The 14,687-nt window shown below is 43.8% G+C and overlaps 1 protein-coding gene across 4 annotated transcripts in view; it reads right to left on the reverse strand.

Moving 5' to 3' along the window:
* Window positions 1–13,263, reverse strand: part of THOC5 (THO complex subunit 5) — a 31,588-nt gene extending 18,325 nt beyond the window's left edge. For 2 of the 4 annotated variants that reach the window (XM_081253328.1, XM_081253325.1), the window contains exons 1-9: window positions 13,181–13,263; window positions 12,403–12,477; window positions 11,077–11,208; window positions 8,543–8,686; window positions 7,522–7,635; window positions 7,276–7,373; window positions 5,259–5,405; window positions 3,748–3,862; window positions 340–472 (exon numbers count right to left, since the gene is read on the reverse strand). In XM_081253328.1, coding sequence (XP_081109454.1) covers window positions 340–472; window positions 3,748–3,862; window positions 5,259–5,405; window positions 7,276–7,373; window positions 7,522–7,635; window positions 8,543–8,686; window positions 11,077–11,172 — 847 coding nt within the window. In that variant the 5' untranslated portion in view covers window positions 11,173–11,208; window positions 12,403–12,477; window positions 13,181–13,263. Of the gene's footprint in view, window positions 1–339; window positions 473–3,747; window positions 3,863–5,258; window positions 5,406–7,275; window positions 7,374–7,521; window positions 7,636–8,542; window positions 8,687–11,076; window positions 11,209–12,402; window positions 12,478–13,021; window positions 13,127–13,180 lie in introns of those variants that run through there. The other 2 variants (XM_081253327.1, XM_081253326.1) reach the window with 2 other exon arrangements.
* Between the last annotated feature and the right edge of the window lie 1,424 nt (window positions 13,264–14,687).

Below are 14,687 nucleotides of genomic sequence, written 5' to 3' on the forward strand. Positions count from 1 at the left end.
GCGAGCAGGAGGCACTGATCCACCTGCCAAGTGTGCCTTGATGGGGTGAGTGCTTGGGAGGCCAGACAGGCTGCCTGGGCACTGAACACAATAGCCGACCAGTCAGGCTCATCAAAGATTCAAAGCCATCCATTCTGAAATGCCCATCAGGTTAGTCCAGCCTCAGGCCAGCTGGTCAAAGCAGCCATGCCCGGCAGTGCAGAGGGGAGGCAGCATCTATCACCTGAGGGCTTCTGAGTAGGGCCAGGGAGCTTTCCTCAGCAGGAGGTGCTTCCAAATGACTCAACTGGCCACAGCTGCTGCTCCCACAGCCCCTCCCTGCCCAGCCCCTATACTTACCACAGGCTTGCCCATACGCAGTGGCCTGGACAAAGAGGACATAGAGGGGAGGTGGTAGGTGTCGGGCTGTCTCATACTGCTTGTGAGCTTGGTCGAAGGGCATAAACAGATACTCCTGCACTGGTAGGGAAGCCTGCGAGCAAGGAAGAAGGGATTTTGTTTTTCTTTTATAGGCAGTCCACACAGGAACATGTGGCTTCTTAGTTACTTAGTATACAGTTTTTTATTTATGAAAGTGATAGCAGCAAAAAACAGTAAGAAAATGAACTTTAAAAAAAGATACCATTTTGCCTAGCATCAAGAAAACATCAAATACCTAAATGTCAAAAGTGTGTCAACCTCTACATCAAGAAAACATCAAATACCTAAATGTCAAAAGTGTGTCAACCTCTACATAAACACCTGAGAAATGAAAGATCTAAATGAATGGAGATATATGCCATGTTAATGGCCTCCAAGGCTTAATACTGCCCAGATGTCAATTCTCCCGAAAGTATCTATGGATTCAATGCAATCCAATCTAAGTCCCAGCAGATGAAAATAGACTAGCTGATTCTAAAACTTATATGTAAATAAAAAAGGCCAAGAATAACAAAGATAATCCTGAAAAATTAAGTTGGAGGACTTACATTATTGAGCATCAAGACTTCTGATAGAGCTAGAGTAATAAGTCAGTGTGATATTGGTGCACAGACAACTAGATCACGCACACACAAACCCAAACATATACAGATATCTGATTTATGACAAAAAAGGCACTGCAGAACAGTGGGGGAAAGAATGGTCTTTTCAATAAATGAATCAGCTGAATACCTATGTGGGGAAAGAATCTGACCTTCACCTCACACTATATACAAAATTCACTTCCAGGAAGACCATAGATTTGAATGTGGAAGGTTAAACAATAGGGCTCTATAAGAAAATACAAGAATATTTCCATGACCTTGGGACAGAGAAAGGAAAAGACTGATAACTAGATCGTATTAAAATTAAGAACATCTGCTCATTAAAGAATACTATTATGAAAGTGAAAAGGAAAGACACCTGCAGAAGACTCATCTCCAGAAAATATAAAGAATTCCAGGCAACCCAACAGAAAAATGAGCAAAAGACTTTAATAGGCCCTTCACAAATGAGGTACGCCAAAAGCCAATTAGTATATAAAACGTGCTGTGCTCAACGTCACTGGTCCCCAGGGAAATGGAAATTTAAACCATAAAAGATACCCTCCAGAATGGCTATAATCAAGAAAAATGACAACATCAAGGAGGTGGAAAATTAGAACTTTCACATGGTGATGGTGGGAATTTCAAAAATCAGTATAATCACTTTAGAGAATTGTTTCACTGAATACCAAAGCTAAATATACGCATAGCATACTATGATCCAACAATTTCATTCCTGGGTATATATTCAAAAGAAATGTGTACACATGTACACCAAAGGACACGTGTAAGGCTCCTAGTGGCATTATTCACAACAGCCCCAAACTGGAAACACTCCAAATCAAACACTAAACATCAATGAGAATAAATGAACTCCTGGTACTCACAACAACCTAGATAAATCTCACAAACAAACTGTTGAATCAAAGAAGCCAGACACAAAAGAATATGTACTATATCATTCCATCTATATAAGTTAAAAAACAGGCCAGGACTTCCCTGGTGGCGCAGTGGTTAAGAATCCACCTGCCAATGCAGGGGACATGGATTCGAGTGCTGGTCTGGGAAGGTCCCACAGGCCGCGGAGCAACTAAGCCCGTGCGCCTCAACTACTGAGCCTGCGCTCTAGAGCCTATGAGCCACAACTACTGAGCCCGCGTGCCACAACTACTGAAGCCCGTGTGCCTAGAGCCCGTGCTCCACAACAAGCCACCACAATGAGAAGCCCGCACACCACAACAGAGTAGCCCCTGCTCGCTGCAACTAGAGAAAGCCCATGCGCAGCAACGAAGACCCGTAGCAGTCAAAATAAAACAAAACAAACAAACCAACAAAAATAGGGCAAGCTAACCTGTGATGTTAGAAGTCATGAATAATGGTTATGGGGTGGGGGGACAGTGACTGGGAGGGGAATAAAGTAACTTCTGGAAAATTGCTAATGTTGTTGATTTGGGTGCTGATTACACAGATGTGTTCACAAATGTGTGCACAGTGAATATCCACTGAACTGTGAGTATGCTTACGAGTTATATGCTTTTCTTTATATAAAATTATTTTTTTAAGTAGTATATGTACATTTTTTTTAAAGTTGTATTCGAGTTTATAAGGCAAAAATTCCCAGTTCCCAACCACCAAAGGTAACTGTTAATGGTTTGGTGTGAAAACATACTTTTCTAAGCACATACATGACTTACATATATATACAACCATTCGAATACTTTGTAAATGAAGGTATACAAATGGGATTTTACTACATGTTCTACAACTTGCAGTTTTTGATTTCATAATTTAACAGATCTTTCTATCCAGTTATTCTGTCAGTAACAGGATGCTCCATACTTCCATTATAGGTGTAAGACTGAACCACACAAGAATTTATTTAACCTGTACCCTATTTATTTAACCTGTACCCTATATAGGAGCATTCAGTGTTTCCAGTTAACAGGAAAAATTTAAGTACAACCAAAATTTTTAGTTTCTGATTTTTGTCCTATATGAAGTGTTACTGAGCATATTTGTTAACTCTAATTCTATGCCTAGAGTTGAAGAGAAGAAATGTAGATCTTGCCAGATCCTACAAAAGTGAATTTTCAATTTCACTAGGGTCCTTTTACAAAGTTCCTCCATATTAGCCATTTACCCTGCTTTATAAAACTATAAAGATTTAGATCAAATCTGGCTTCACAAAGCAAACAAAAATCAGGTCACCTACATAGAAAGAAATTACATTTTATAGGTGAAGTGGGGACTTTTCCTCCTAAGGTACCTAACGGTTTTCAAATATGAGTAAAGTTCTTTTCAGAGCGAGTAGATTTGCTGAGCAGCTGGCCCCTGAGGTGCAGTCAGGGGGATCTAATAGACATCTGTGAAAGCATGCTTAGATGCCCGGGGACTGTGGGCTGGTGGAGATCATGCAAGGTGTAAACTAAACTTACAGTTTGTGAAAGCGTTTTACCCGGAATAGGCGCTGGGTGAAAAGAAAACGCCGAGGTACGTGTGTGTATACGTTCCAGAGCCAATCCTGCCAGCAATTCCTCCACACAGGACACAACCTTATCACACCTGCTGTGGGCATGCAGACGGGACCATCCTTGCACTGTGCTCTAACACTGATTAGGGTAACAGACCCGACAAAACCCACAGGGTGATGTGGCTGCTGGTGGTCTCAGGTCAGCAATGTGTCACTGAGTGGTGAAGGCAAAGCAAAAGCCGAGGAGGTGGCTGGGTGTGGGGAGACCCTCACCTGCATGATGCTGTTGAGACGAGGCTGGAGGCTACTCAGGTACTCCTTCTTTACTTCAATCTCCTTAAGGATCTTCTCCTTGTTGGACAGGCACTCTCGGTACTTCTCCGCCAGCCTGTTGGGGGAAGACAGAGCACTGTCGTCTGATGCTCTCCAGGGACACCCCAACACACCTGTTCACTATCAGACTCTACCTAATGACAGCAGTCACGATTATCTGCTAATGTTTACCTAGCACTTACTATGTGCCAGGCACTTTGGAAAATGGTTTACAAGCGTTATGGCATTTAATCCTTATAAAAACCCTGGAAGACAGGGACTTTTTTTATCCCCGAAGGAGGAAACGAAGGCTCAGGGAGGTAGATAACTTGCCCAAGATCATCCAGTAAGAGCAAGCACAGAGCTGGGCTCTGAACCCATGCCTGTCTGCTCCAGAGGCTGTGCCCATGACCACTGGTATCACCTACTGCTCCATTTCTTGCCTCAGAGGCTAGACCCAGAACTTTCACAAATATATGGACTCAGCAGCTATAGGACACAAATGAGGCCCATGGACCTGAGTGGGGCAGAGTGGGGATAGACTCCAGACCAGAGCCACAGGAATGGAACACTTATGGCTTAGCCAAGGGCAACTGACGTACTGGACAGGGGTGTGACAAGCCAGCCCCATCTGCTAAAAAACTGACACCAAGTCCCTAAGATCCAGACTCAGTACTTATTAAATTCGTTATGTAGACCAAAGGCACAAAATATACTCAACAGCAGAAGAAGGCAAGGAATTAACAACAGCAGCTTCTCTGACAGAAAACAGAACAAATGTGCCAACCAAAAGCCCTGGAACTCATGTACAAACATGAAAGGGAAAAAGGTCACCATGATGGAAGGGATGCAACCATAAAAAGTTCAGGATGAAAAAAAAATACATACCATATTCTAAGGAAGATCTAGATTAAATTACACAGTATAGACATTCTACTTACGGTTAATAAATAAAAGCTCTTTATTAGTACAAAAAGTTTTATATGTAAAGGTGTGCCTCAAAGCATTATTTATGATACCAAAACAATGCAAACAACCTAAAAGTCCAATTCAATATGGGAACAATTATGTGATTTACAATTTACCCTGGAATGTTGTACAACCTTCTAAAATAATGTTTACAAAGCTTTGCAATACCACACAAATATGCTTACAGGTGGGGGAAAAGGCAAAAAAAAAAATCAGATTAATAATACAAAAGGTATTTAGGTCTTAGGCATTAAAATTTTAAAGGAAAGGTTACTCTTTCTCATAACGGCGTTAAGCAATTCCAACCCCACTTATGATACAGTTGGTCAAGTGTGAACTGCTAAGTGTGAATTAATCACAAAACAGGATTTGGTCTTAGAGACTATTCTGCTGGTTCCACAGTACTTTGCTATCTGATCCTGGGTCAGGACAAAGCACTGTCCCTCATGGATAAAGGTCCGTGTTTGCACAGGTGAACAAGGTCAGGAAGGAGGAAACGCTACCTTTTCCGCTGCTCCAGCTCCCAGTCCAAACGTGCAAGGGTTTGCTGGTGAGGGTCTCCCATGGTGACTTCCACCTTGCTGATATCTGGAGGAGCCTCCTTATAAAACTCCTCTAAGCTGACCAGATCGATTTCTTCGTGCTTTGATCTGCAGTCAAAAACTCAATGTCAGGGCTTCCCTGGTGGTGCAGTGGTTGAGAGTCCGCCTGCCAATGCAGGGGACACGGGTTTGTGCCCCGGTCCGGGAAGATCCCACATGCCGCGGAGCGGCTAGGCCCGTGAGCCATGGCCGCTGAGCCTGTGCGTCCGGAGCCTGTGCTCCACAACGGGAGAGGCCACAACAGTGAGAGGTCCGCGTACCGCAAAAAAAAAAAAAAAAAAACCCTCAATGTCAAGCTGCTGCCCTCAGAAACCCAAACTGTGGCTTAAACAGGCCCAGAGTTCCACCCCGTGTACGTCAACTCAGCCCTGGTCTACAGCTACCCAGAAACCTAGAATCCAGTCTTCTCAGCAAATGCTCATTAGCAGGTGTTTCAATGTGAAGAGAGGTAGTTGGTGACATGCCACAGGATCCTTATCCATGTTGCCCAAGCTTATATCCATGGTTTAGCTGAAGACCTAAAAATACACTTATGAAATTTACAGACCTCTCCAAGCTGTGCAAGAGAGCTAAGAGCTTGAAGAATCAAATAAAAACACCATGGTCTAGGTCTAGACTGTCAGGTTGAGACCAAGAAATGCCATTTAACAGGAATAAACAGAAGAGTCTACACTTAAGTTCAAACTATTAGCTGCCTAAATATAGCATGGGGAAGATCCAACATAGTATGACCAGATGTGAAAAGATCTAGAGGCTCTGTTGATGTACAGTGACACACAATAACTGAGATGGGGATTTTTATCTCCATTTTTCAAATGAGATAGAGGCTTCCATCAGTAAGCAGCTTGCCCAACGTCACACAGCTAGGGTGAGGCAGAGCTGGGATTTGAACCCAGGCTGTCTGATTCCAGGGCCCCTGATCCTTCCACATGGCCACCTGCCTCGCTACAGGGTTTGCTGGCTTTCATCTGAACAACGGTTTCAGGTGGAGCATCCTATCTTTCTTCTTTTTAAATAGTACTATTTTTGAAACTTCTTGTAAGTCTTAAACTGAGAGTTTATTTCCTCCATGAACCCTTCTCCCAGGTTCCCCCAATGATAATATCTTATCTAGGCATAATACATTGTCAAAACTAGGAAACTGACAATTGTACAGTACTATTAGCTCAGGTACCTGATGTGGATTTCACTTCTATTAGTATTTAAATATTATTACGTGGATGGACTCGTGAAGCAGATAAAGATGCCTCTCAAAAATCAGCATACACCAGACCCAATGCCTAACGTGGTCCCCCTCATCCCAAGTTTATTACAAATAAAACCTGACTCCTTTCAGTTTACACAAATAGATCTGACGAGGCAAGAACACGTTCCCTTCTCTCATTTTATCTATTCCTTCCTCTTTCACATCTCTCAGCTTGGATTTGCCAAGGGGCATCACAGTTTAAGGACACTGACAAACCGTAGTTTGTTCACCTAAAGGCAGATAGGCAGCAAGAAGTTCAGGTTCCTAATAATGAAATCCATTTGCAAAAATGAATGCTGGAACTTTAGAGAAGAAAGCTGGGCCAAAAGGTTAAAAAGATGTAACTGGAAGTGAGCTGCTCCCATACAGGGTGCTCAGGAATCAAACTGGTAACGCAAAGGCTCTGCCTGCTGGGGAGAGACAACTGTTTTTCACCAGGTTCAGAGCGCAAAACTCAAAAGGGTCAGACAGGCTTCTGAGGTTCTTTGTGCAGCCTGGAACTACTGCTTCCAATTCTCCCACTCAAAGTGATCTATGCACCCTTCCCCCTAGATCCTGTAGTCTCCAAGTGCATCTGACTTCTTTTTAAAGAAACTGGCTCACACTGAGCTATGTAGGAAAAAGCAGTTACCAACAGACCATCTTGCCAAAGCCCTGTGCTCCAAAACTCACTTAAACTCCAGACATTTGGTGATCTCCTTCTGCAGGTGCATCACCTCATACAACAGGTTCTGGAGCTGCAGGTGATAGGCGTCCACTTTCTGCTTGGCCTGAAAGGAGGACAAGGTCAGAGGTGAGTGGGGCAAGTTGGGGTGGGGTGGGGCAAAGCAGAGCAGCAGCAAACTCAGAAAAGGGGTAAAGGAGATTAAAGAGGGGATGAGAAGGAAGAAGAGGAGGGTTAAATCTCTCAGCTCCTACCTCATGGGTCTGATCTCTTCCTTTCTTCAACCTGATGTGGGCTAATCGGTTAAGCTTTTTTAGAGTCATGAAATGCACACAGCTCTGGATCTTCCGATTTTCGATCTCAACTGCCTGCAGGCCAAAAAAACTGGTAAAGACCTTGACAACAGGAGCTGGCTCAGCTTCCTTCAGCCCCTCACTGCTCATCCTCATCCAGAGCCAAAAACAGACACTGGAAGGAGCTCAGAACCATAAGAAGTGTCAGGGGGAAATGGAAGAATGACTGTATAAGGGAATGCTTAAGGTTCCCAGGCATAAAAAACTAATTTCTGCTTGGACCAAAGTAACAGGAATCAAAGATGGAGCAAAGGCAGCCAATGCAAACAATAGCTGTTTCTACACAATGTACACAGAGATCCTAACAACGGCAACATCGTGCCATACAACTTGACCTCTGTAAACATTACAGAATAATTTAAATGAAAATAGAAGAATTACAGCTGTAAAACTTGACTACAGTAAAATAGATAGAATGTAATAATCTTAACAATATTGGCCAGTATAAGCACAAATAAGTGAGATTCCTGGATAAATATGGATTGTTTTGTTTTGAACTTACCCATTCAGTTTTCAGTCACACTGTTTTGCTTCTCTACCCTGAAACCTTTTTTTCATTTAATATTAATACTTTAATTTTTGGCCTCTATGATTTATTTGTACATATCTAGCCTTATAATAGCAATGGTGATTGACATGTACCATAATTTCTCCATGCCCAGCACTTAATAAATATCATTTGGACGAATTATCAAATTACAGTTATGGAAAAAATTAATTATCCTGTACTTTCATGACTGTAATTGATGACTGGGTGGTGATGTTACAATAAATTAATAGGCAGGTCTCTGGAGCCCTCAGGCTCTAACCCCCTGATGACGGCAGGATGTAAGACCAATACAAAGAAGGGCTCTGATAGGTGCGAAACAGGTCCATCCATGCAGACCCACCAGGTCCGTGTCCTCCCAGCCCCACTCCTTACCACATCCTTGCCTCCCCTGCTCTTCAGGTCCTGGATCTCGGCCATGAGCCTCTGCAACTCCTGGCACGTGTACTTGTACAGCTCATAGTCTCTGCCAGGGTCCCGCAGGTCCACCTCAGCCTCCTCGCTGTAGTATTTACCTTCCTGTGGAGGCAAGGATACAGGCCTTGGGTGGAGAGTAAAAGTCTCTCTGTTGGAACAGGGACACTTGGCTGAGATAAGTAACAAGGAAGCCCCAAATCAGGTCTCTAAAGGATCTGGTCTGTAAATCAAATGTTTTTCTTCTTTTCAAAGTGGAAAAGAATTCCTCTTTTCCTCTTTCTGATTATAAAGTAATGCATGCTTGGTGTCAGAGATTCAGAACATAGTGAGGAGTATCAAAAACAAAATGAAAACTTGCCTATAATCTCACCTCCCAGCCTGAAGTAACTCCATTGTTAGTATTGTGGATAAATACATTAAAAAAAAAAAGGGATTATATTGTTCATGCTATTTAGTGCAATTTCCCATCACAATAAATATAAATCTCCATCAAAATGGCTACATATAGATGAACCAGAATTCATTTAACCAAATTTCTACTGATGGGTGTTTAGATGGTCAAATCAAGCTTTAGCAGAAACTAAAATATCCCAATTGGTCTCCCAGACTTTGGAATAAACAAACACATCTCTTTAAGAGAGAGTCAGTTACAATTAAAAATATTGTATCGCATATTTGAAAGTTGCTAAGAGAGTGGATCTTAAAAGTTCTCATCACAAGAAAAAAATTTTTGTAACAACTATGTAACGCGTCGAATGTTAACTAGACTTATTTCGGTGATCATTTCACAAAATAAACAAATATCAATCATTATGTTGTACGCCTGAAATTAATATAATGTTATATACCAATTATACCTCAATTTAATTTTTTAAAAAAAGAGTCAGAATCAATACCTCCCAAAGGATAAGGTTCTTCATTAATTTTAATTTCCTAAATCTGAGGAAAGCATCATCTTCCATTGAAATTGAAGCTGGTATGTTTCTCTATTCTAGTTAAAAAACAAACAAAAACCACAACCAACCAAAAAATCAACACAGTTAAGTCATACAACCTATGGACTGGGAGAAAATATTTGCAAACGATGCGACCAACAAGGGCTTAATTTCCAAAATATACAAACAGCTCATACAACTCAATAACAAGAAACCAAACAACCCAATCAAAAAGTGGGCAGAACAGTAAATAGACATTTCTCCAAAGAAGACATACATATGGCCAAGAAGCACATGAAAAGATGCTCCACATCGCTAATTATTAGAGAAATGCAAATCAAAACTACAATGAGGTACCACCTCACGCCAGTCAGAATGGCCTTCATTAAAGTCTACAAATAAATGCTGGAGAGGGAGTGAAGAAAAGGGAACCTTCCTACACTGTTGGTGGGAACGTAAACTGGTGCACACTATGTAAAACAGTATGGAGGTTCCTCAAAAAACTCAAAATAGAGTTGCCATATGATCCAGCAATCCCATTCCTGGGCATATCCGGACAAAACTCTAATTAGGAAAGATACATGCACCTCAACATGCATAGCAGCACTATTCACAATAGCCAAGACATAGAAGCAACTTAACTGTCCATCGACAGATGAATGGATAAAGAAGATGTGGTGTACATATAGACAATGGAATACCACTCAGCCATAAGAAAGATGAAATAATACCATTTGCAGCAACATGGATGGACCTAGAGATCAGGTACGAAGTGAAGTCAGTCATAAAGAGAAAGACAAATATCATATGATACCACTTACGTGTGGAATCTAAAATATGACACAAATGAACTTACTTACAAAACAGGTTCACAGACACAGAGAACAGATTTGTGGTTGCCAAGGGGAAGGATGGATTGGGAGTTTGGGATTAGCAGATGCAAACTATTATATATAGGATGAATAAACAACAAGGTTCTACTGCATGCACAAGGAGGAAGAGTTTATTATATTATATATATATATATATATATCATATTATTATATTCAAGATTCTGTAATAAACCATAATGGAGAAGAAAAAAATAGTTAAGTCATAAATTAGCTTGACAGATTCAAGGACAGAGTAACAGCAAAAGAAGAACCTGCTGACTACGAGAGCACTCAGGCCTCAGAAGACGTTCTTTAGCTACATGGTTCTGGTACTGTCTCAGTAGCAGACCAGGGATGTCACATCTCCAAAGCCTTAGTGGCCTGCTGCGGATGGACTGCCTTCTTCTGACCATCAGGAAAGCTGGAGACACACACCATACTAGAACGCATTCTCTGTTCAAGCACTAATCGTGTCTAACACAGGCTTGTTGGTTCTTGGGATGCTGCAGCTAAATCTGATGTGGATACTCGGGTCTTGAAGAGCCAAGGGAATTCCAAGCACCTGGTCAAACAGAGGCCACCTGGGAGGTTGTGCCTATGACCCTCGGTTGCTGCAAACCCACAACCAGGTGCTTGGCCACGAGCTGCAATTTCTCAGCAGCACAGCAGCCCTGGCTGATCTCACCTGTTCAGTTTCAGAACGATTACGCTTCCCTTCAGATGGAGCTCCATCACTTCGGATCACTTTGGGCTTTCGTTTTTTGCTCGATTCCGATGACATGGTTGTTTGGTGAAGTCAGGAGGAAACAGCAGAGACCTGTTAAGAGGAGAAAGCTTCTGAGCTTTTCCAGAGTTGGAACTGGAGATTTTCCTGGAGTCAGAATACTGAAGTCTAACTAGCAGTTGTGCCCGCTTACACTCTTGGTAACTCAAGAAAAGTCATCAATCCTCCAAAGCCTCAATTTAATCCTCTGTAAAAAGCAGAATCATCCCTCAGCCTCTTCAAAATGAACTCATCTTCCCCAACTCCACCTCCTTTAAAGGCACCACCACAACCCCACTGACCAAACTCCTCAGCCAGGCACATAACCCCATTCTCAACACTACTGATTGATCATTGTGTGCTGACCTTCATCTAAGCACTTTAAGGGTATGTTCTCATTTGGTTCTTATGACAAGGATCCTCTCAGATATGAACAAGCACCATTTTACAGGTGAGAACACTGAGGGTCAGGAAGGTGAATGACTTGTCCAAGGTCACACAGCTAGTGTGCTAAAGCTAGGGTCCAACTCATGCCACAGCAGTGCTCCTGACAACTATATGACTGTATCTTGTAGTGTTGCCACCATGTCATCTGATGATGCCATCAACTCCCTGGTTGACGCGAAAATTTAAAAGAACAGAACAGGGACTTCCCTGGTGGCGCAGTGGTTAAGAATCCGCCTGCCAGTGCAGGGGACACGGGTTTGAGCCCTGGTCTGGGAAGATCCCACATGCCGCGCAGCAACTAAGCCCATGTGCCACAGCTACTGAGCCTGAGCTCTAGAGCCCGCGAGCCACAACTACTGAGCCCACGCGCCTACAGCCCATACTCCACAACAAGAGAAGCCACGAAGAGTAGCCCCTGCTCACTGCAGCTAGAGAAAGCCCGCGCACAGCAACGAAGACCCAACGCAGCCAAGAAAATAATAAAAATAAAATAGAAAATAAAAAATTTAAAAGAACAGAACATACATTCATGGGCCTCTAGCGTCACAAAGCATCCTCTCTCTGCTACCTCTACTGACTGTCACCAGCAGCCCCTGAGGTGGGCGGCACTAACCCCCCTACCCCAGTGAATCTGTCACCAACACTTATTGAGGGAGCCAATACCTCAACAGAGTCGAGTCAGAGAAACCGTGGGCTGGAGCCTCCAGTTCTCTATTTCATGGCTATGAGTCCTGCGACAAGTCACTTCACTTTTCTCTGCATCTACTTCCTCCCAGAACAAATGAAAATAGCCATCCCTACCTCAGAGGTGGCTGTGGACATTAATGCAGGAGGCACTCCACTGGGGCAGGCGATGAAGATGATCTGAGAGCAGGGCTTTAGATGGTACACAAGTGGTTAATAATGTTAAAAACCTACGGAGAAGGTTAATCCCTTTCAATTCTTTTTAGAAACTTCTGATTGCTTCAAGGAGAACGTGTCATTTCCCTAGTTAGTCTTTAACATCTATGAATGACAACGTCCTTTTGTTAACAAAAGGACTCTATCTCAGATCCTTAAGACAATGAAATCTAGCCACAATTATTAACGATAACCTTTACATATTAAATACATTAATTTTTATCACTACCTTCTGCCTAGGACAAGTGAGAAAAGTTTTCTATTTATAGTAAAGATTAAAATTTTTCTTTTAAAGTAAATTTAAATTTTAAAAGTGACTCAATTAAAAGCCTTTAGTAAACAATCGTGCAAGATAAGTTGATTTTTCACAGAGGGACCCGAAAAGCGTTGAGTGTGGGAAATCCTGACGTTGGCAAGACAGTAGACAGTGCCTGGCACACACAATCGCATAATAAATGTGACCACCGTGGTGGTCGTTATCTAGAAGCTGCCCTGTAAGGCCTGACGATGCTGCAGCCACCATTTTCCACAGGAGGAAACTGAGAGTGCGGCGCCGAGCGGCCGGGGTCCCCGGAGAATGAGGACGGAGAACCCGAGTCAGACCCCAGCCCGGAGACGTCCTCGGGAGGTCCGCACACCAGTCCCAGCCCGCCCAGCCCCACCCCGGTCCTCTCCTCACCACACTGCACCCCGACCTGTAACAGCCAACGAGCCACTCCCCGCGGCTCGCGCACCATAGAGAAGCGGAAGGAAGGAACGGCCGACCGGAAGTGAGGCGCGGAGGCCGGGAGCGGAGCACGAAGGGTTCCGACGCAGCCACCAAGCGGTGCGGGCGGCTGCTGGGCTGCGAGGGGACAAGGAGATGGTGGCACCTGGGTTGTCTGGGCGGGTCCCAGCCGGCCAACAGCCTCACGCTGCCCTCTGAAACCAGGAAACCGAAGTTGCAAGGGCAAAGACTATGTGCCTCGTTCATTCTTTCCCCAGCGCCTAAAGCAATGCGCAACTAGTAGGTGCTCGGCCAAGTATTTGTTGAATGAATTTGTCGAGAGCCCAAGATAACGCAAGAATGTCGTAGTGCCATGATTTGGACACTTGTGAATTTGCTTCCATAACCTGGATTCTTAACCACTGTCATACTCACCCGAACATCCCACTCTAGCGAGAGCAGCAACTCAAGGTGGGCATTAATCCCATTTTACCCCGCCTCTCCCCCCACCCCTAAATTCATCCCCATTTTAGGCCCGATTTGCCCTAGGGCAGAGTCACAAATCTAATGCAGCATTTGACAGCTTCAAGTAGTTTCTATCCCTGGTACGAATCGTACTGATGAGGTTCAGTGAATCCTACTCATCTGAAGGTAGAAACACTGATGTCCTGAATCCCTGGTTATGCAGTGTATTTCCTTCTGGTAGAAGGAGGCCCTCCCCAAAAGTAGCTCAGGGAACGCAATAACCTCCAGTGGGGTAGATCAGCCAGGTGGACCTGCGAAGCTGGCCCTGCCTGGGGCACCTGCCCAATTTCCTTGCAGATGAAGAAAAGACACCATGGTTATAGTAAATATTTAACTGGTTCCATCAGTGACTCCAGCACCAGTTTTCCTGAAACGGAGGCAGAATCAAGCTACTCAGAAGTTCATGAGGTGTGGGGGGTCACTGAGGAGGTCCCCAAAGTCACTGACCCCACTCAACACACCTGATGGCCCAGTGGAATGAGGGTTGGGCTGAGAGAATGTGAAGAGGGAGAAAAGGAATACGGGGTGAGGGAAATACGGGACCTAGCCCGTAGCTCTGCCTGCAGGGCAGTAGGGAGGGCAGAAGACACTACCTGCACAGAAGGGCTGGAACAACTTGTTCAAGTTCTCAACCTCATTATGTGGGAAGAAAGAGATGCACCTCTCTCCAACCGTCTTGTATTAGGAACCCCTCCCCAAGTGGTCTTCTCTCATCTCTATCTTCCCAATTCTGTATTCCAAATTCTTCAATTCAAACCCAAGTTCTGAGTTCTAAGTTCTACCTTCTGGGTTCCTGTTCCATTCTGTTTCCCTCCCCCAGGCCCTTCCCAGCTCCCATCCCTTTTCCCAGCCTTTCTGGGTGGAATATGTGGATGTCCTGCTGACTTAGCTAACTTGAGGGTTTTCCCTTTTGCTTCTTGAGGCAGTTCTAGGCTTTTCTCCAGCAGAAGGGACT

Source organism: Mesoplodon bidens (assembly GCF_964165515.1).
Source record: "Mesoplodon bidens genome assembly, chromosome: 13".
NCBI lineage: Eukaryota > Metazoa > Chordata > Mammalia > Artiodactyla > Ziphiidae > Mesoplodon > Mesoplodon bidens.